We start from the raw sequence: 23,792 nt of genomic DNA on the forward strand, positions 1-23,792 counted from the left end.
CAGATTCGGGTATGGTGGACTGTGTATTTTATATATTTGTTCATATCAAAAAGATTATGGGAACTCTCCCCACATATGTGAATGTGACCAGCCAACTGCACACTACATCTCACCCAGCTCCCAGGCAGGGGGGTTCATGTTGATATAGAGTGTGCTGCTGGAGCCAGCTCTAGCATTTGATGGGATGACAAGTAGATCCTTTGTGTGTGGGGTTTTGTTACTTGGAAGTATCACCGGCATCACTTACCCACTCACTCCATGCAATGTAAAAATATCTGTTATTTAAACACTTTATAAACTTAACAGAGGTTGCTGACAAGATATAAGATACTCTGTGGTTAGTTAACACATGAAACCACAACCAGGAAAATGTGAAATTTTGAAAGAATGAAAGCAAACAGAGAAACTGAGTAAGCATCTGATTCAACAAAATGTTGAGAAGACAGTCCTGCTGCAAAAGTAGGACTATGAAATGTATCAGTCTGTAAGTGTACAATATTATATAGCAAACAATACCAAGTCAACAGCAAATGAAACACTGTCACACGACAGAAAACCTTGTGCATGAAATAATACAACTTTTTATTCATGTTTTATAGATTACTTTTATTTATTTTTGCTTTAATAATGCATATTCTGTTCACTCTGTGCAAAATTGGGGACAGAGGTCGGTGTTTAAATCATCTAATGAAAATCAAGCGGAGATGAACATTCAGGTTGAGGGAGAGGCCTATCCAAACCAGGAAAGCTAAAAAGCCACAGCTGCTGAGGACAGAGCTGCTCTCAGCTGTGCCCTTTTGTTCTGCCAGCTGGCACAAACACGCTCTCCTGACCGAGCAGCTGAGCCCCGGGGAGGTGACCTCCGCCGGACACCGGGGACAGGAGGACACCGGGGACAGGAGGACACCGGGGACAGGAGTCGTCGTGGTAGCTACATAGGGAGACCTGGCCTCAACCGGCTCCAGTCAGTGTGTGGCAAAGAAAGGCACAAATCATTGCAAAGACCAGACTTCTGTTGGTTTGTTTCCTTTGTGTAAATACATTACTGTACACAATGTAAGTTTAAGTTGTAGGGGATTTGGGGACAAAAAATTGCATATTTAACAGAACTTAAAACCATAATGAAAAGTAGACTGTTCAATCTCGAAGCAAAAATAATCCCTTCAGCCCCAACATTAACATTCATTCCTGGCTATATGAAGTACAAACATCTTAAAATCTGTGACAAAAGACAATTAAAAACCAAAAGTCAAAATCATAAAGCTTGTAAACAGATAATCTGAAATACACTTTATTTATGGAAAAATATCATCAAAATAGTACCACTATGGACTAGACTGCCTGAGTTTTCATTTCACCTAGGATCTTGAAGTAGAGAGCCTTTAGCACAAGAAGATCAATTTCAGTCACAACTAGTGCCGTACAGCACGGCTTTGGGTAGAAATTTTGTTCTCGTTGGTATTTTTGTTGTGCTATCAAAAACTGTTGTGCTAATCCTTCAAACAAAGGGATGTTGAGGCAATTCATAAATCATTTGGCACAAAGTTATTTTGGCTGGGGCATAAATTTGAGTCTCAGTCATGAAGAATAATGCAACATTCCACCTATCAAGTATTCACTTTGATTGAAGAGCTTTCTTTATGTCATTAACTTCCATCTAAAAACAAACAGAGGAAAAAGTATTTGATTATATTATATGCTTTAGCAAACTGAAGCACAGTTGATGCCACTTGAAAAGCATGTTCCTTCTTGCCAATAGGTGTCAGCTGTTATACCACTATATGCCAGGCATTATACCACTCTTATATCCACAGATTTCGCAAATTGAGGTGCTTCTCGACTGTATAAGATGACTATTCACAGCCTCCTCCCTCAGATCATGACAAGTACAGTCACTGAATGTACTGCAAGACCTTTCAATCTCTTTACTGCAAGCCACATAGCTCACTGCCCAGCATTACTGCAGAACGAGCATCGTGTCCATGCACCAGCAGCTGCACTTACAGCCAGCATGGTGGTTGCCTTCTACAACCATCAAGCCTGTGCCCAGGCATCTTAAGGGCTCTGAAGGATGTACAGGCATGCTTAAAAGGATGTGGCTGAAACCATCAGCAGCCCCAGTTGTATACTTGGTCCCTCTGACAGACACTGGAAACCCTAAAGCAGGGGTCCTGGATTTATTCAAACCCCTCTGTTTCAACCTCTGTTCAACTGCACCATCATTGAGGTGGTCTTTAATACATGGACTGAGACCTGTGCTACTGCATGTCTATCAGAGCACTCTGAAACTAATGATACCTTTTTCTGTTAACTCTTATCTTCATATAAAGCTAATAATGCCATCTTATCTAGCATCTAAACAATTACCAGTATAAGCAACATTTGAACTGGAGTAAAAGCATTCAGCTATAAGATCATAATTTTAAACTCATCAGTGCAGGTCTCTGCATAAAGATGTAAAGTTATATCTGGATAATTCTGAATAGTCTGGCCTGTTAGATGAAATCAACAGTGGCTATTAAAAATGTTTACTGGATTTTATCTGAATAAATTTTGGTTTAAGCTGAACAAGAATTGTATATTATTAGAAGCCATATTGCTATGTGGTTGGATACATAAAGCCCTTTAGGCAGCCCTGGAGCATAGACATTGAGGATCCCCAGTTCTGTCACCCTTACCATATTCCCAAGTATTTACAAAGAGGGAACAGTCCAGTGAAATTACAATTCGATTCTCTATCCCTAGTTTGAAATACAGTTGCCCTATACCATAAAAATGTAAAATATAATCAATACCAAACCACTTGTCAAGTATATGGAATAGAAAAGTACACCACAGCATAGATTAGAATGGAATAATTTTGGTTGGAAGGGGCCTATTAATGACCCTTTAGTCCATCTACCTGACCAAGTTAAAGCATGCTGTTAAGGGCATTGTTTAAATCACGCTTCAAACCCCCAAAATGCAGGGAGCTAAATCAAACCAGACAACACATCCCCAACATTAAAAATAATTTAAGTACCTGCAATCGTAGACGGATCTTCTTCTCTTCATCCAATTCAGAGAGCAACTGTTTAATCTCTTTTCTGTTAAAAGAATGCAAAAGAAGCTTGGGATGGAAATGACCAAACTAGTAAAATACAAAAGATTATCTCTTGAAGACATATTTACCCCACTTCACTAGTTTTTTTTTTTTTCCTCTGAACATCAGATTGAAGGCAGCATACTCTTGTATACTCTAGGCTATAGTAGAGAGAAGTGAAACTCACTATGGGACAGTACCCGCCCCATCCCACATGGCTAATGACTAATGCCTCCTAACAGCCCTGCATCCACAGGCTTTACTCTGGCCTAGCTGTATCAACACTGTATCAGCAACCAGTTGCCTTTTTCCATATAAAATGTAGATATATTGACTGTTGGTGGGTTACAGGAGCTGGTAGCACAAATCCTGCTCATCTTATCACATACTTAAGCCACTTAAAAGCTGGTTATGCCAGCAATACAATGCAACCTTCAACTTCATTTATAAGACTTAACGATCCCAAATATGGATTTTTTTGTCATTCTTCTTTGTTGGGAAAGGGAACATAGCTATAAGGAGCAGGCACGTTCTCATGTTCCCACTGAGTGATCTCACCTTAGGACAGATACCAGTAGGTGGAAGCTGCCCTTGCAAGAAGGGCCGGGGAGACCAGAGGAGCAGGGTCAGCCTAAGAGGCGAGGCCGTGGGGCTTGCTGGCTACATCCAGCTTGAACCATGCCCTCCCGCATCTTCTCCCAAACTCCGCACACCTCTGTTCCGCCACAGGCTCTGCACGCTGCTTGCCCTTTTCTTTTTCCTGCCTGGGCTACACACAACTGACAATGTAAGTGAAGGTTTAGCTTCCAAAGCATTCAATAGTCTCAGGAACATCAAAAGTTACATGCCAGCCCCAGTTTTCTCCTAAGAAATGAGCAACTTAAAAAAAAAAAAAAGGTGTCCAAAACTAAAATAGTAAGATTCAAGGCCATAAACACAAAGGCCTTCAGATGACCTGGTCACAATTCGAGTAACATGAGCTTCCTGGGAAAATGTGCTAACAGTCAAATAAAAAATTAATTTAACAACTTTAGGAGCTTGTAGCAATTTGTACTACAACTACAAGAAATACACTCCTTTTTTATGATCAATGCACATGAGTTTCCAGATCGTTATTGACAAATAAACCAAAATTCACTGCTTATAGCTTGCAAGTTAACTTTTTTAACACCCCGTAAACATCTACTTGCATCATAACACAGGAAAAAAAAGCTGGTGGATAGTGCAGATCTTTTTTGCGGAGGTTCTCACCCCTGAATATGTTCTGTCACATGAAAATCACTCACACATATGCCAGCTGTGCAGAATAACATCCATGAAGGCAAACTCAACCAGAAACTGCCGCCACTATGCACAAACAGATCCATCCCACCCACAGCTGTGATTTGCAGTACTTACTTTTGCTGGTCTTTCATGGTTTCAATGATGGTTCTTAGCTCCCTAATTTGTGTTCTCAGCTCTTCCAGGGCAGTCTGACCTTGGCTCAAGTGCTCAGTCTTTGGCTTTCCTTCAGTACCAAACAGGGATGGGGAATTTGACCTGTGGCCTGTTGTTCCCATAGCAATTGAGTGAAATCCAGGTGATGGTGAAGGGGATAGTGATGGTTGTACATTACTGCCACTAGCCAGACCTCCTGGTTTTGGAGGCAAGGAAGTTTTGTTATCAGACACCTGCAACAAAAAGAATAACATTTAATGTCTGCAGAAAGCTTTATGAAAACCAAACCTCTAACCAATGCTAAATATTTAGCCACTCTTCAGTAATACTGAAATTTCAACAGTCAAACATGGATGGTCTTGGCAAAAGCATGATAAATATAGTGATTAGTCATCATCTTTGTATGTGTGCTTCAGAGGGGGTCTAGTTGTGATGCAAAAGTTCAGTAACAGCATTTCCAAGATCTCAGACCTAGCAGTGAATTAAACCAGGGACAGATGCTCAGTGTTTCTCTCAGATGTTTGTGAGAACATGTCTATACCCATGGATGTCTCCCACAGAGCACAAAACTACATGAATCCAAGTTGTATTTTTTTGTAAATTAAATTTATAATTTCCCACCAACTATTGAAGGAATCTTCCAAGATTTTTCAAAAATTAAAAAAATGTATTACAGGTTCCCCCTAGCATTATGAAAATAGAAAAATATTAATTAGATTTTCTTGTTGGTATGATATATATAGAAAAAATCCCATGGCTTCAAAATGATATTAATAATAAATAAATGTAGTCTACTGTCCTCTATTAATCAAAGCTTCCATGAATCCCCATAACTGCCAATAGCTCTTTATTCCTCCAGGAACTTGACAGAAAAACACACCATTAACCTATAACCCTGGAATCATGTGGTTAGCTAAATAGGATTCCCTGCTTCTTAACTGTGATCCAGTGCTCTACTTGTTAGACAAGCTTCTATTTATATATGCTACATAATGTAATATGTGTATATAATGTAATATAATGTAATATAGTGTAATATAAAATTTTATACTTATTAGACAATTAGAAAATCTGCAGTTGACCAACCATACACGACCATCTACTTCACTGCATACAGAGAACAGTGTACAAGTACAGTGATCACAATGGCAAGTAAGGGGAATCTTTGCACTGTTATTTGGCAGCGCTGTGTGTGCATTACATGACAGCTACCAGGCATGTTTGAAAATCTAATTTGGACAAGAGTAAGAAAAAGCTCTAGGCAACCTTCCAACTCTCTTTGAAAAACAGATATTGAAGTTGAATGGTAAATAGGGCAAAATGCTGAAAATAAATGGTATGGGAATGGAAGGAGACACTGTAAGTGAGGACTTGGAGATTGGCAGGGTGGCATTAGCTGAACAGAGTAATTGAGAGAAAAGTTAGTGATGAGATGAAAATCAGGAAAAATTATGATGGGGAGAGAAGAGCAGGATCCACCAAGCTGTGCAAAAAACAGTATTCCGTACTATACTGTTGGAATGTTAGGTCATATAACCATGACTGAGCACAGAACTTGATCTGGGAAAACACTCAATTCAAGAAGTGTTCTGCACAAGAACCAAGTCTGACCATAAATCTTTAAAAAAATAAATGGTATTATAATCACAAGAAAGTTGAATCACTCTTGTGCCTTGAAAACTTGACTCAATTACCTGAATAGTATTCTTTTAACATTTTATCAATTAGTTTGTGCATCTGGGTTGGAAGGTCACCTAGTTCCAATCTCCCTGCCATGGAAAGGGGTACCTTTCACTAGACCAGGCTGCTCCATGCCCCATCCAGCCTGGTCTTAAACATTTCCAGAGATAGTGCATACACAACTTCTCTGTTTTGGCACCCATTCCAGTGCCTTGTCACCCTCACAGTAAAGAATTTTTTTCCTAATATCTAATCTAAACCTACCCTGTTTCAGTTTGAAACCATTCCATCATCCTTTCCTATCACTCCATGCTCTTGTAAACAGTCCCTCTCCATCTTTCTTGTCAGCTCACTTCAGGTACTGGAAGGCCACAATTAGGTCACCTCAAAGCCTCCCGTTTTCCAAGGCAAACAAACCCAGTTCTCTCAGCCTTTTCTCGCAGGAGAGGTGCTCCATCCCTCTGATCATCTCAGTGGCCTCCTCTGGACTTGCTCCAACAGGTCCATGTCCTTCCTGTGCTGGAGACCCCAGAGCTGGATGTAGAATTCCAGATGGGGTCTCACCAGAGCAGAGTGGGGTGTGAGTAATATGTACCTATAAACAGATCTTTCATGGACAGTAACCCCATATATCAGTAGGTACAAGTTTCCTTTGGACTGAAAAGCAATTTCAGGCTGAGTTCAAATCTGGAGCAGGCAAGCAAGGCACAACTGGAGTCATTGATCTGAGCATCTTATTCCAGAGCTTAACTGGCTATCAACATTAAAGCCTCAAGTAGCTGCTTTCTAATAGCAGCCATCTCATTTTACAGGAACAACATCTACAGCACTGTCATGTAACTCAGAAATATTGGCCCAGCAGCATTTCTTGGTGCAAGTGCTCCCAGAAGAGGGAGCTACACAGCAAAATATTATCCTTATAACTTGATCACAGAAGTGCATGACTTCATCTTTCAAATACTTGTTAAACTATTAGAATGTAATATTTTTATTATTAAAGGTATCCTTATGTACTCAAAAAGAGTTCCAACCTTTAAAGCCTGACCTACACACTCCTTTTGTAATATTGATTCTACTACAGGAGTCTACCAATATACAGTAAGAATGGCCTATAAAATGAATACAATTTTATCAGTATAAAAAGTGATTATATTTGCAAATTTAAATTCACATACTATTAGAGTGTGTCAAAGAGTTGTATTTTCTCTGCTCACAGACTCTTCTAATGTAAACTCAATTTAAAGTTGCAAAAAGACAGGATCTTTGTTTCTAAAATATATTTCCCAGCCTCTCTGATTCTGTAAAATCCATTTACACAAGAATGACTTTTTTCACAGTATGGGTATTTGACACATTTTAACTGTTCAATTCACTTTAAACTTGCCTTTGAAGCACAGAACAATCTTTAGTAACCTTTATCATTTTAAGCTTCTTTAGGTGGGCAGTTACCAGGTGACTGATGAATTAAATTTTAAATATCTCAGTATTGCTTTGAAAAAAGAAGATGCATGTGATAAAGCTCAGCAGAGGCATTCCAATTAACTTACTTGTGATATTGTAACAGTTCTTGATTTCCTTGACACGTCAAGAGTTTTGTGAGTAATGGAAACATGTTCTTCCTTCTCATCTTCAGGACTTGGTGAGTCAAAGAAATCAGGGCTCGAAAGGGATGACTATATAGACAAACACACACCAAAAATAAAAGAAAAAGAAAAGCACAGATATTTTCATTGTACAAGAATATTTAAGCTATCATTTTCAAAGTAACAATACTTAAAATCAGGACTCTTTGTCCCCGTACTCCCCCTTTTTTGCATCTTATTTTCAAAGCTAGACTTCTTTCAAAGCATTCAAGAAATAAGGTATGTTTATGAGTTGAATTCAACATTAATTGACAACTTTGCTCTGCGTGACATCACAAGAAGAAAGCAGCGTCCTGTCCCAGCGTCCTGTCTCGGACTGCTGTGCCAGCGCTGTCACCGGGGTGGCTCTGCCGTGGCTCTGCTCAGAGCAGCTCTCACCCTGCTGCTCTCCAGAGGCCCCAGCCACTGCCAGTGCACGGTGCTGGCACTGCAGGGCTGCCTTGTGCACGGCTTCTTGGTAAAGGCACAAAAAGAGAAGGTCCTTTCCACCCCCTGATCCTTTCCTCATAGATGTGACAGGGGAAGGAGAACCTCTACACTGCTCTTTTATATTTCTATATTTATGACAGCAGTAAATTTTGAAAGCATTCTCTATTTTGAGTTCTATTAGTTAATCCTTTTTGCTTTTTGAGTTCTATTAGTTCTATTAGTTAATCCTTTTTGCTTCCTTCCACTTTGTTTTTCTTCAGCAACACAGACCCAGGTAACCATAGTTGCTCTCATTCTGATATTCCAGAGTGCAAAAAGCATGGAAACAAACAAACCCCAAAAAACCCCAGAGAAGAAGACATTGAAAAACTAAGCAGTGGGTTTCCAAAGTATTGTTTATAAGACCAAAATAAAGACCAAAACTATCTTGTCTAATGATAGATATTAGAGAGTGAAGTTTAAATCATCCTTGTATTTACAACTGTGACCTTCATAAGAAGAAACACATGATAGCCCAAGGAGGGCTGTTGAACACTGAATGTTCTATTTGTCTTCAAAATCTGGTAAATGTCTGCAAGAAACCAAGAGAAATGCTTCTTTTGGGAAACATTTTCAAAATCCTCAATACTTCGCACAAATTAGTCTATTCCAAAGACTTTTATAAGGGATTCTTCTAGGCTCAGTCATGGCTGGCAAGGAACACCTGGCAGCACCCAAATAAGGGGGTATAAACCTTAGAAGGAAGGGAATGTTTTAAACATCAGTATTCGAAACACTGGCAGCCTTTTGACAGGAATTTTCCTGATCTGCATCTCTCTGCCTCACTGTACGTGTGAAGGAATGGCTGGGTAAAAGTAGTAAAAGCACCAAGGAACACAAGTAGGAGGGGGAGAAATTCAGAAAAAAATATTTTTAAAAATAGTTTTTAAAGAAAAGGAAAATTAACTTACAGATGTGAGAGACTGGGAGGGTGGTCGCCTGCCAGTAGCTTTTGGTCTGGTTGTAGTTGGATGATTAAGCTTCTCAGCAATTGGTATTACAGAATCAAAACCTTCCAAGTCTTAAAAATAAAATAGAATTGATTTGGTTTTCTGGCAATTGTCTTCAAAGGGAAAGAATCACATTTTTTTCTAATTTCAAAGAAATGAAATCCCATTTTCCCCACTGTGTCACAGTGTTCTGCACATATTTAGCCACCATGATGGCACTAAAAGAACCTGGAAGTCAGAAGCAGCTGTAATCCAGTCACCCTTGCCAAAAACAATTACCCTTCCATCTCAAACATAATAAAGCAGAGGGGGAATGTGTAGAGGAGCCTTTGGCTTTGTTTTCAGCATAGTGAAAGCTAAATGACATCATGGGTTCTATAGCATGGAATAAACAGTTTCAAAATTTCCATCTGGCTACTGAAGGGGTTAGTAATTTTTTCTTCCCGAATAACTGGAGACATAAGACTGTGCACACACTGTCTCAGGAACTGTACTGTCAGCTCTGCATTGCAGTAATTGCTCAGGAGAATGCAGAATGAAAATGATCAAGCTGGAAGTGATCTGCAGGTTCCTGGACACCTGCAGCTGGAGGCACCACGGTCTCCAGTAACTGCAGGTGAGAGGACTATCTCCCTCCAGTAGTCCAGAGGCTATGATAAGTAAAAGCTCTAACAGGCTCCTGAAGCTGTACAGAGTCCAGGGAAAGCAGGTCTGCTTGAATGCTGTACCAACCATCTCCATGGCCAGTGAAAAGCTCTGGGGAAGTGTTTACTGAATCCAGCCACAGCGTAACATGTTTACGTGAAAGAACGATGCGGAGGCTCAAGGAATACCACAGCTCATGATTACATGGATAAATCAAATGGCTTAATACCATTCATCTATTTTTATGGGTTGTATCAGTTTCACTCACCTTCATTTCAAAATGCCCTACAGCATATGTTGAGCAGGAAGGAGTCAGAAAACACACAAGAGGTACTTTAGACAAGATAAATCAAAATTCTTCAAAATTACTTTCAGATATGAATCAAATACAGGAATGATATTCATTATTCAGAGACTATTTTTCATTGCACATATGCAGGAAAAAATAGCTTTTAAGTTAATAGTTCCATATACTAGGCACTTAATTATCCAAACTATTACAGAACAATAAATCTCTGAAGATCCAGTTTTGTTGACATATTACAACCAACCACTGTACAAAATTACACAACGGAAAACCAAATTAATTAATGGGCCCATGAAATAAACTACATGCACTGCAATGAAGGACATTTAAATTGATTCCAAGTTCTCATGATTTGTCAGCTAGAAATTAAATAGGATTGTAGCTTCCTTATTCAATAATATCCTTCCATCTCCAAGAGAAAAAAAAAAAAAAAAAGGCAGGAAAAAAAAGAGAGCTCTTTCAATAGCCCTGAAATAGTCTAAGGTTATTCACCTCCAAATACTACTCTATTTTTGGAGTGACTCTTCCTATATATAACCAGTGACCCCACTGTCCTCTACCATGTGTTTTTGTCATTGCTCTTTCTATTGACTGTTGCAGCCTGTGTGCAAAGGTAGGTCACCCACCCAGTCTGCCAGTGGGATTTTGGCCATCTGAAGCCTCAATTGTACCAAACATGTCAGGTGAGGCCACAGTGCTTTGAAAGTTAAAATGAACTAATTTTAGCAGATTGCACAAAACCTATGTGGAGTCTACAGAACTTCAGGGTTTCAGGAGAGCAGAAGCAGAAGGAAAAATTTCTTTTCTGGGAAAAAAAATACCAAGCAAGTGTAAGAGCTGGTTTCTATTAATATCCAGTTTTAAGCTGACCAATTAAGATAGCCAAATGAGTTAAGATCACAAAGCAAATCAGTAATTAATATATTAACATATTGTCTAACTTTAATCATCACTACTGAGTTACATTGCTAAATGGCACAGCCAAACTGTAATACCATCAAAAATATACACTCCCCTCTAAATGGGTGATACTCACGCACATGAGGAGAAATGGAGGCTGAAGCAATCCTCCCATTTGCCCCAGCCACTCTCTCCTGCTTTACTGTTTTTACTATTTTTTTTCATGAGCAAGCTTTAATCCAGCTCATTTTTCAGTGGCATATGCCAAGCCATGCAAATACTTGCACTGAAGGAAGGATCAGTTACCACAGGACTGATTCAAGCTGCCAAAACTGAGGGGAAGAGCAGACTTCTGCTTTGGGGGCAGGAAACTGGCTGAAGTTATTCTGCAGCCCAGGAAAGCTGCAGTGCACGACTTCCCTCTCCATTTCTGTGGTCTACACAGGAGTATGAAAGGAGATGGAGTGGGATGGGAGTCAGTCTCTTATGCCAGGTAACAAGCAACAAGAGAGGAGGAAATAACCTCAAGTTGTACCTTGAAGTTTACTTAGGGAAGGTTTAGATTGGATACTAGGAAAAATTTTGTCATTGCAAGTGTGGTCAAGCATTGGAACAGGTTGCCCTGAGAAGTGGTAGAGTCAACTGCTCCTCAAGGTATTCAAAGAATGTGTAAATGTGGTGCTTAGTGAGATAGTTTAGTAGAGAACTTGGCACCACTGGGTTAATGGTTGGACTCAATTATCTTTTCCAACTTTAAAGATTCTATGATTCTGTAAGTGCCACTGTCCCTTTCTCTGCTCTTACAAAAGGTATCTACACTCATATGGAAAACAATCAATGAAAAAATAGTGAAGTCAATTAATTCAATGTGTTTCTTTGGCTTAAATAAACTATTAAATACCTAGTGTTCTATATTTGATCAGAATAATAAAATACTCAGGTTTACATTGTAAAATGTATTGATAAACAGAAAATGTATGCATTTGCATCCTTGAGACCCATAAGCATTTGCAGACATAATTTGCTCCATGCATTTTATAAATACCATGAAAGAGGAGCATCTATGTGTAAAGCTTCTATTACGAAGAAATATTGGGAATACTAAATTTTTTCCACTTCTGAATGCATTTTTGATAGCTAGAAAAAGAAACTAAAGCAGCCTATACCAGCACTGAATTTTAAACAAGAGTAGAACAGAGGCTATAAAGGCTCCACAGGTAGTATCTGCTGACAAACTAGTGAAATCACATCCATTCAGTTGATACTCTAAATGAAATTCTATTAAAGTGTAATGGACAACACTTGGTACAACAATAAAATAGTAAATCAATTTCCAGCACTCTTATATGCCCTTTTTCTCTCCATTTGTCTTCCTTATTTAGATGTTGTTCTTCCCCCCAAATCTGCTCTGCATCTAAGGCTATCACCATTTCCCAGAACCATCACCTGTGGAGATTTTCATTCAAGAAAATTCCCATTCAGTGAACTGGTAACTAGTAGAATGAGCAACAGGGCTACTCACAAAATTTCTGCCATGCTGTCATATATGCTGTGGATTCAGTAATTCACTTGTGCTGGTTATTTCATTATTTTTTGCTGGTGGAAAGCAAGGCTATATGGTTCTGACTATATTCAACTTACTGAGGTCATTAAATGCAGGGATTTTGATTTTAGTTTGTATTTTGGCAGCTATCAGAAATTGGGAGCTTAAATTTACACACTAAGCAAAATGTACAGCCTTCCTGACAGGGCCTAAATTGAACGTTATTAAAGAAAAGGTCCAGTCTACTGTATTTACAGCCAAATTAATTGCCATCAGCATCCAGCAGATCTGGACTCTGCACTGGTCTAACTTTTTCTTTGTCTGGTAATAACAAACAGTAAGGAAAATTCTAGTAAACATGTAGAACATAGAGACGGCACCCATCAATTAAGTCTCTAATTAAAAAATAGTTGATATTTGTTCTACAAATAAACAGATGCATTCATCATTATTATTGTCGCACTGTTCAAACTGGAAATTCATTAAGTAATTCATGAGATGGGGAGAAAGCCATCAGAATAATTTTAATACATCAGTGTAGTACATAAAGTCTGGTTTACTGAGCAACCGTATTTCCTGAATATGAAAAAAATGTTAGCTGTGCAAGAATTATTCCCTGGTATCCTTCCATTCACCTTAAGAATAGAATATTTCTCCCCATTGCTATGTTCACTTGGAAACATGGTTATTTAAAATGATGATGTTGGTATTTTTTTAAAAATGCCCAGATCCAGGTAAACAATTATTTGGAGAAAAAGTTTGAAACTCATTAGACTTTTACCTTCCTACAAAATGACCTTTAGTCCCTGTCCCACAAAAGACCCCAGAAATAAGAAGTTAAGTAGTTATGCTTCCTTCCTTATCCCTCTTATCCCCTGCATTTACTATTCTGGCATAAAATGTGGCTAGGCTTTATCTTCCATTTCGGTTTTTTAGTATTGGGGCAAAATAATTTGCACATAATGATGATATAAAGTTTTTAGAATTAGTAGAGAGAATTCACCTTGAAAAAACTGAAAGGGGAAATGATATCTAAGAGAATCAACACTTTCAGAATGCTAATGGTGAGGTTTCACAGAATAGAAATACAGCAGTGCTGAAGGAAATGAGGCGAAGTTGGCATTCAGTTCATTTGAAGAAGATTATGTCACAAAAGCCAGAGGTGAATTTCATTCCATAATCATCTTCAATACATTTAACAGGTTGACAACAGGCATGTGAAATAGTATATATGCTGTCTTTAAATGCAATAATCCTTAAAGGTTTCAAATGAGACACACACTGCAGACAAAATCTTCTGCAGTAGTGCCCATTCAATATATAGTAGAAATTTAAAAAAACCTTAATAATCTGAATGTTATTGGGAATTTTCAGAAGACTACATATTCAAGCATCCAGATTCTGCTACTCCCTCTATGCTGAACAGCATCGTGCCCTTTGAGGAATACAGCCATACTCTCAACCAGGATCCAGGCAGCAAATCTCACCCAGAATTAATCACAAACTGTTTTCTAAGATTTGGGTAATGCAGTTTTAGGAGGAGAACTCCCTGGCTGCAAGGCTCCTTTGTTCAGGGGTGCAACAGTGATATGCCAAGGAGGGCTGCCCACATGGCTCTGTGCCTTGGGTGAAACAGCCTAGCTCACCTGGCTTCCCAGGACTGTCCCTGCTCAGCTGTGACTTTAGGACAACCTCTCCTAAAGCACCCAATTATATTCTCCCATTTCAGTCCTGACTTTTATCACTTTAATCGCTGAATGTAGAAATGAGCTGCTGTAATGAGCTTTGCTAACCACTTGCCAGTGCCCTCATAAGGATTTTATTTTTAACAATTCAGAACATGCCAAGAAAGAACTGAAAGGTCAAGAAAACTGAGGAGCTAGAAGAAATGGATATGCTGTTTTCAGGCACCTCAACTTGATACACATGGCAACCAAATTAAATTTCTAGTTTACTGCTTTTTTCTGGACCCTGCAGAGCAACAGCCCTACTTAATTTCTATAAAGGACCATTACCATATTCCTGATTACAATACTTACAGTCCAGAACTATGTTTATGGGTGACTTTAACTCACTGACGTAAATATTGCAACTTAAACCAGTCAGGCAATTCTGTTCCTTTGCTTTGCCCTATTAAAATGAGAGTGAATAGCAGCATAGAAAGAGGGTTAGACAGATTTTGATCTTCATTAAGGAGTCACATTTTGTCCTCCAACCTTTATATTTAAAAAATAGTATTTTCTGATTTTCCAACATTCATTTAGTGTTTTCAGGCGAAATAATTATAATATCTCACAGTGAGACAGCCTGTGATTTAAAGACAAACCTGCTCCATTCTACAACCTTTCACCGGAAATATTCTCCATCTTTTTCCCTAGTGTGGGCCAAATCTTATTAAATCACTTTTTCTTGCAGTCAGAGGCCCAGCAATCACCTCTCCTGACAAATACAGCTCTAGAACAACTGCAAATACAGTTCAAGGAAACTTGATGTACTGAAGATTTTTTTTGTTTATTAGATAGTTTCAAGAGGGTATTTTTATCATCCTTTCAGGCAAGCTAGCACCAGTCTTGCAGGGAGGGAGAGAAAAAAATAATGGGTAATCACACGGCTTTGGCCAGTACTCCATGATCCACCAGCAAATATTCTGCAGAGTAAAGTCTGAGGAAATGCTAACAAATGGACTTGCACTGACCCGCTGCTTCCAGGGAAGCTCTTATAATATTTCATTCCATCATTAGATGTTTAAATAGGAATCAATAAAGGTATATGTACCTTATTTTAGCACTGGTGAAGGTTATTCTTTCATGAATACTAAGCAAAATGTATAAAGAGCCAAGAAAAATACTGGAAAGATGTGTCCACCTGGCTCTGTGCAACTCAGTCTTTTGCAAAGCACAGAAACAGCTTCTTGTGGGGATTAACTGATCACTTCCACAGTACACACATTATTTTAAATTCTTTGTGGCTTATTCCTTACATCACTTAGTTTAAATCCATATGGATTTAAGTATTAGTTGATGCCAAAGCAACCCTGCTTTGGATAGACAAGACTTGTTTCAAGATCCTAGGATTCCAAAGTCTGTGTGTGGTTTGTTTGGTTTTTTTTTGGGGTGTGTGAGTGTGTGTGTGTGTGTGTATGTGTGTGTGTGTGTGTGTGTAGTTAAAAGATGTAGGATTGATCCTGACTTGAAGAAGTAACTCAGTCTCATTTTTTTGGAAAGCATTAGTTTTTGATCTAGTGTTTTGGTAGGTACACTGGCATTTGGTCAGTGTTCAACCCATTACATCTACTAAGCTATTCTATCTGCTAGATGTTTCTGTATTCACAGTGGCCCTTATATACAAAATTCTTTATGAAATTAAAAATAAACACATCACCTAAAGAAAGGTCAAGTTATGCCATAAAGCATGAATTGAAGCTGTTGAAATCAATGTAATTCTATGTAGGAACAACAGCTTGTAGAATAGGGTTTATTGTCAATGTGGCTTCTGTTGCTTTAGAAGCATTTTACAAGCTAAAAAAACCATTGCCAATGCAGAGCAGTTGTTGGTAGAAATGTACCAACAGATGTAAGTAATCACTGAGATTTAACCACAGCCTTAGGTACACGACCACACATTTTCCACTGAGTGCCCCTGAACACTCTTCAAATTTTTACTATATGGTTGTTGTGATTTTTTTCCTCTTTCAGACTAGAAAACCATACTAGTATGTTTCTAAATGCTTTTGCACAATGAAACACATGCATTACACTTTGTGATGACAAAATCTGTCTCCAAGAACAAGTTAATGAATCCAGAGCATTGAGAAACACCACGTGTAAACTGCACGTCGCCTTTGTCACTATAATTTCTTATGATACATTAAATGATAATGATTTCTCACTTCAATACTATGATGCAAGATCTTCTGTCACAGTAGGATCAATTTCAACTTTTAATTTAAAAAAAACTGTAATATCCATGTAAACTTTGGTATTCTGTGAAATGCTTCTTTTTGTATTTACTTGTATATGCATTGTAAACTTAAACCAAAGACAGGACAGAAAAGAAATGGAGGGAAAAAAAAAAAAAAAAAAAAAAAGCCTTACCCTCATGAAATGAAGAGGAGTTAGCCATGGCAAAGAGATGTAAATAGGAAAAGTTGAATGCAAGATGTGTGGAAAGGAAAGTAAAGACATCACTGAAAACAGGGAAAAAAGAAAACAAAAGAAAAAGTGAGGAGGAATGGGGAATGGTTCCTCTTAAATAATATATTCTGAAGGCTAATTTTCCAATGGCTTTTGTAAAGAGTGTAAAAAAAGTAAATGCATGGACAACAGCAATAAGAGCTGCGATTATATCTACAATCAGCAGTGATGTTGCTAAGCAGAATTTTTTCTTGTCAGTGCAGTTTGGAAAATTGTAATCAGTACTGAATTATCATCAAGAAATTTACATGTGAAGTCACAGCTCTGCTGAACATGTTAAGGAAACCATGTTATGAGCTAATATCTACATAAAAATAATGTTTTTATATATGCAACTCACAGAACATTGTTATCAGTATTACACGTCACTCAACCTTGCTCAAGCATTTGTGATTTTCCGGATTGGTAAAGTTGGGGGGAGAATGTTTTTAACGGTGTGGGATTTTCTGGTTAGACAACACTGATCCACTGGTAGAATGTTACTCAGAAAATAAACAGGAAAAAGCCATTCCAAGGGACCTAAACAAAATACAAGTTTTGAATCTGGATTCCCAATTCAGCTCAGCATATTGCTGCTCAGTTGTTGATGGCTGATTCACTGATTTCGCTGTTGCTGATCACTTGTTTGTTTTTTGAGAGATGGCATATGGAAGAGCCCTGTATCTTCTCCTCCCCCACCACAGAGGTATTTGTCTCATCACAGTAAAACAAAGGAACCAACTTAGAAATCCTTAAAAAGGCTTCACAGAATAAACAACTTCTCTCCATCCAGCATTAGTTTGCTTTGCTTTAATAACCAAAACTGTCTCTCCATTGTTTTCTGTCCCTCTCTCTGCTCTGCATGGAAGGAACAAGAGCTTTAGACTGGCTATAGGATTAAGAAAGTGACAGCCACTACTCAGCTTAATATCTCTAGTGCAAAGTAGCCAGGAGGTGCTGTGATATTCATTTTCAGTGCACAATTTACCATCAGTACTTAGCATAAGCACAAGAGAGGGTGAGACAGCTTGAAAATGATTATTGCTTTTCCCCCTGTTCTCCACAAGAGCTCTGAGTGACTGGGAATGGTATTGGACTGATGGAACAATAAAGAGGAGTCCAGTAACCAGAATGGTCATGCATCCAAGCTGCTACAAAGGCCATTTAACTACAATTTTCTTCAAAGGCTACTGCTAAGTCACACCTTGTCTGTCACATAGGTCCACCCTAATTTGTTGTGTAAATTTGGATTTCTGAAAAGACACCAAATGGTAGATTTAATCAAATCCATTTTGACAGGATGGATGAGCCTCAGAGAAGCTGAGATTGTCCTTCCTACAGAGCACATGATATAGGGGCAAAACCAGTAAGATATATCACTGTTAAAATATTATCTGGACCCATACAGCCAGAGCCACCAGTGTTTTGGAATACACTGGACAACTCCACTCACACATCCATCACCTTTTCTAATAACTCACGTAGCCACAAGACTTCTCCAGCCTGCTCTTTTTGCAAATAAATTAAACAAAATCACATGCTTACCATAAATCTCTACAATTACATTGCACCATAAACTGCTCTGAACTCCAAACCACTCCTCATAGGAAAAGACATTAATCCACTCTGAATTGGTTTTCCTTATTAAGCCTTGATTTATTGCTCTGCCCTCTCTTAAAATGCCTTTTATTTATTCGACAATATTTTACACAAGCTGTCAAAAGCTGCTTGAAAATTTATAACAGTTCTGATCTCTGGATCCCCTTTCAATTCAAACCCATAATTTATTTATTTTTTTCTTTTAACAAGTTGTCTAACAGGCTAGAATGACATGATTTGCCCTTGTAAATGCCATTCTGGTTTGACCCTATCAAGTTATACTTATTTAAGTATTCACACTATTTTTTCCTTGAGCTCAATAGGTTCTCTATGTAAGTGGTAACAGGAGGCCATCAGCTGAACCCTTTGCAACATGTTATGGGTTCTTGTTGGCTCCTATTCTGCATCTAAAAAAAATAACCCAAAACAACCCAAATTCCTGCTTCTGCTACCCTCCTCTCCCTCTCCATGTTCTGGAGATGAACAAGAATTTCTATAAATCAGATTTCCTGCCTGACATATTAAGAACAAAACAAAATAAAACCATAACCACTGAAACTTAAAAATACAAAGCACTCTAAGCTTTTATCCTGATTCCAAAGAAACTGGAATAAGGAATAAAAAAGTAGTTTACCTCCATCACACACAGGTAAGCATATGCTACCTGCACTTATAACTTTCAAGTAAGCAGAGGCTTATGTGCTTTGAAGCAAATTTGTAAACATAGTTAAGAAACACTAAATGGTAGAATTTGTCTGCATTTCTGTACCATTCCTTTATAATAAACTCTACAATAAAAAGGTTCATGCAATTTATCATGAGCTTCTAGCTTTTCATGTTTAAGCCAAATGAAAATCTGGAAAAAAAAAAACAAAACTGCTACTCCAGAAGAACCATAGCAACAGCAGAAGCTTTACAAAAAGCAGATATGATATATGTATGCTGGAAAGCTCATAGACCTATGTGAAATGCATTTAGTGTTCCATCATTATGTTGCAATTAAAATTCCTTTATAACCTGAAGTTCTGCTTCCAGATCTGAGGAAAAGGCATATTTGGCTGTTGAAAGGATGCTATTGTACAGAAACGCTTCACTAATAAGTCAGTCTGGGGAGACACCAGCACACCAAAATGACATTTCCTGCCCTGCTGAAAGGTAGCAGCGCTAGGGCAGGCAGGATCCGGGCTCTGCCGGAGCCAAACACGGTCTGTGTGGGCACAGCTGCGAGAGCGACGGCAGCAGCTGCTGGGCTCGCGGGCCAGGGCAGAACATGGCTCTGGGGCTTCCCCGCTGCCCCGGCCAGCGCTGGCTGCACCCTGCTCACCAGGGGCCACGCTCCGCAGCACCCACCCAGCAAACACCAGCGCTCCTGCTTGCTTTGCCAGCTTGAGGAGGAAGGAGGCTGAGAGAAGACCAAAAAATAACCCGTTGTTGCTCCTTTCCAGGTGACTTCCTGATTAAAAGGTTCATGGGTCAGGAACACAAGTTGTTTACAATAGAAATTTAGACTGCTTTTAATTAGTGTATGCAGTAAAATTTAGTCAAATTCACCTGAACTGGGTTTCTGTTCCTTTGTATTGGAAAGTGTTAAAAGATTACTAACTGCAAACCCACAATCTTTTGCAGTATTAAAACCATGGCAGCACTATTACATCAGTTAAACAAGTATGCCTTATTATTGTTGGCCTTATCACTTGTTTCAGAGTTTTAAACAAAAAGAACAAGAGCCTTCCTATTCAAAATAGCTCACTATTCCGTATTTGTTTTAATTTTTTTAAAATAGAAAACCCCAACAAAACTATTTTAAGTAAAGTAGAAATGATCCTTTAATCCTGTAATCTTTTAAAATGTCATATAAAAGCACTCACATTCATTGCCAAATCCTCAATTTCACTCTTGAATCATACAAAAGTCACTAAAAAGCAGAAACTTGCACCATAAATTTCTTAGGCAAAGTGTAGCAAGCACTATAACTTACCGATGTCATTGCTTCTTTCAGAGGAGTCTTTCTCTAGAGTGCCGGATACTGTACTGCCCACTAATTCCACTTTTGGACTATCACTCCTGCATTTGGATCAAGAAGAGGAGATGTTTTATTGGGAGTTTTTGTGTGAGTTACAGTAAATTGGTAGCTAACTTGCAATTAATAATAAGAGAGCAAAGTATTCTTCCTTTGCAGCACCAGAGTAGCAGCAATGTCAGCAAGAGCAATCTCTAGCAAGTCGACATGCTGTACGGATTAACCTTATCCCGTTTCTCCTTAACACCTGTCCAAAAAGCCTGTTTTAGACACCGTAGTGTCCGGAATAATTCTTCAGATGTTCACAGCATCTCAACACGAAGGAAACCTAAGTGCAAGGGAACATTCTTCAACATCTTCTTTGTAGTTTTTTCTAATTAATTGACTTGCACAAACTACAGCAGTGGACTACCTGGAATGCTGCAGAAAGCGAGAGAACCTCAAGCTAGCACTGTGTGTTTCAGCAGTTCCAAGTATTTACTCATAAATGCAACTCCTCCACCATGTTTTTGCACTTTTCTTATGAGACTAGACTATGAATACTATTTCCATAGTCCAAAGAACCAAGATCACCTAATTTGTCAGAAATGTCTTTTGAACAGTAAAGTGTCAGGAACTACAATACTTTATACAGAGGGGCTATGTTAAAATCAAACAGAAGATCAAACAAAAGCAAGAAAATTATCCCTGCTTTGGAGACCATTCTACCCCACAAGTACTTGAGTTTACTAAAATAATCTATCTACTGAAACAATATAAAAAAACCCAAGAGTGGTAGGCGGGTAACTCCGTATTGCACAGGTCACACAAATCTCCGATATTTACTGTGACAATAACTGTTCAGTTAATGCAATATATTGTACTTGCCATCATTATCAGGTCACTTGACAAATACAATCGCTTTTCCACAATGACTATTCCCAGTGTAACACTATAAAAATTATAATGTATGTAAGGTACCCAACTCAGAGATAAAGATATAGATCTGCCCTGAAAAAACCCAGGCAGATATGTACTACACAATGCAATAATTAGCTGTTGACAGTAAAATATGTAGTGAGCTCACAAATCTTGTTGATTTTTTCATTGGTCACTGCTTTTGATACCAAAAGCTGATGACAGATGGCCTGAACCTCAGCTCATGGCAGCAGTTTATAAGCAAAACACAAAGTGGCTGGAAACCCTATTTCAGCCTTCAGGAAGGCTGTGATAAAGAGTTGAAATTTTTTATTAAAACCCGGAGGAGGTCATAGATTAAGTGAATGTATATCCCATTAAACCCTGTGATAGGGTGACCAGTGAACAAAAAAACAGACAATCAGATTAATAGCAAACCATTCCTCCACAGCTCTCAATATGGCAGGCAGTCTGCACCAGGAAGGACACAGAAGTAATTTAACACATGCATACAAAAATGTATTAATTGACAAGATGATAAATAAGAGTATTTCCAAGTGATCTACCAGAACAATTATTTTTCTTATTTTTTAGGATTTAACTTTTTCTTATATTGCTAATATACTTGGAAACCTATAAGAAGCAACATAGTTTCTTGGCTGACAGAGCAATGAGCATCTGATTGCATACTCTGTTTTGCACACATATATTTCTCAGCAATTTCAGAGCACAATGTGAGTTGGAAGCACTCGAGGAAATGTGTGAGTATGGTTTTGAAGAGATTCTTAGAAAGCCATGATTTAGGGCTGAAAGTCACAACATTTACCATTTGCCTACAAAAGATACCAAGATATACGGCAACAGCTCCACAAGAAAACCCCAATCCTGTTGTCAAAGAATCAACAGGCTTTTTTTATGCCACTCTGCATCCATATTATTGTGAAAGGAATGGATCCTCCCTTCTCATTCACAGTGTCCCTCTCTGCTTGTGCCCACACAGACAGGCTGTCAGCTTGACCAGACAGATAATCAGCCTGAAAGAACCCCCACACTAACAGAAGTCCCACTGCAAACTGATTAATTGCCATCTGGAGCAACTCCCTGACCCATATGGCTGTGCAGTTGCACAAATGCTGGTGCTAAACATAAGGGAGGCTGTGGGAATGGGGTGCCAGGACAAGGAACCCTTTTAGCAGTGGCATGGACATGGATTGCTTTAAACTGATTTTAAAGATGCACCTACTATAGGTATTTATGGCTTGCCTACTCCAGGGAATTGACTTACCTATAAATTGTATAATCATGGTATGTCTAAGTAAGCTGTGAAGCCTTTGGAACAAACTGATTCACGTGGTTTTTAACTGTCCTATTGCCCTTGAAGCCCTACTCTGCCTCCAGTGAAGGAGAATTATATTTAAATGGAAAAACAATCGCCACCACAAAAAGACAATGAGATGCATGCCACTTACTCAGGACTCAGGACACTTAGCAGCTGCCATGGAAATCTCACAGGACTCACTCTAACTGCAGCAATTTTCCCCTAATGATCATGTACTGGTTTTGGCTGGGATAGACTCAGTTTTCTTCATAGCAGCTTGCATGGTGTTATGTTTTGGCTTTGTGCTGAAAACAGCGTAGATAACAGAAGGCGTTTTCATTGTTACTGAGCTGTGCTTGCACAGTCAAGGCCCTTTCTGCTTCTCCTGTCATCCCACCAGGTAGGAGGGTGGGGGTGGACAAGGAGTTGGGTGGGGACACAGCTGACCCCAATGGATCAAGGGATGTCCCACACCACATGGTGCCATACTCAGCACATAGAGGTGAGGGAAGAAGGAGATGGGGGATGTTTGCAGTTACGGCATTTGTCTTCCCAAGTCACCACTGCAGGTGATGAAGCCCAGCTTTCTAGGGGATAGCAGAACACCTGCCTGCCCATGGGAAGCAGCAACATTGTTTGCTTTGCTTGCACATGCATCATTTGCTTTTCCTGTTTAACTGTCTTTGTCTCCACCCACAAGGTTTTTACTTTGGCCCTTCTGATTCTCACCCCCATCCCACTGTGGGAGAGCGAGCAAGTGTCTGCACGAGGCTCAGCTGCCCACCAGGGTTAAACAGGTCAGCAAAAGTTCTGCTGACTGAATTTTTATTCCAATTGCTTTTTCAGATTTTGGAAATGGATACCAGTAGGTCTTAAAATAATTACTATCTTATTAAACTGAATGGATTTTAAAACAAAACACCTTTATTGAAATAACTGCTTCCACTTGGAAGTTTCATATTTCTTAATCATCCAAGTAATTAAAAGTATTTTCCATTTTTTTCTGTGCTAGACATAGCGATGTTTGGACTATTAAGAACATAAAAAGGTTTCTGTTTAGGTGTGCCCTTTGCCTTTGATAACATGAAAATGAAGTATCTTTAAAAATACATGGTTACTTCATAAAATTTT

At 38.8% G+C, this 23,792-nt stretch overlaps 1 protein-coding gene across 10 annotated transcripts in view; it reads right to left on the reverse strand.

The window, feature by feature from the left end:
• Positions 1-554: 554 nt before the first annotated feature.
• SH3KBP1 (SH3 domain containing kinase binding protein 1) overlaps positions 555-23,792 on the reverse strand; it is a 210,863-nt gene continuing 187,625 nt past the window's right edge. For 6 of the 10 annotated variants that reach the window (XR_005981493.2, XR_012057801.1, XR_012057802.1 and 3 more), the window contains 7 exons: positions 20,405-20,490; positions 9,222-9,331; positions 7,747-7,872; positions 4,481-4,752; positions 3,641-3,851; positions 3,023-3,086; positions 555-1,657 (listed from right to left, as the gene is read on the reverse strand). Coding sequence is in view for 4 of the 10 variants with exons in the window: in XM_072934443.1 (XP_072790544.1) it covers positions 1,616-1,657; positions 3,023-3,086; positions 4,481-4,752; positions 7,747-7,872; positions 9,222-9,331; positions 20,405-20,490 (700 nt within the window). In the remaining 6 variants the exon portion in view is untranslated. Of the gene's footprint in view, positions 1,658-3,022; positions 3,087-3,640; positions 3,862-4,480; positions 4,753-7,746; positions 7,873-9,221; positions 9,332-20,404; positions 20,491-23,792 lie in introns of those variants that run through there. The other 4 variants (XM_072934443.1, XM_030281758.4, XM_030281775.4 and 1 more) reach the window with 2 other exon arrangements.

Source organism: Taeniopygia guttata, chromosome 1 (assembly GCF_048771995.1).
Source record: "Taeniopygia guttata chromosome 1, bTaeGut7.mat, whole genome shotgun sequence".
Taxonomy (NCBI): Eukaryota; Metazoa; Chordata; class Aves; order Passeriformes; family Estrildidae; genus Taeniopygia; species Taeniopygia guttata.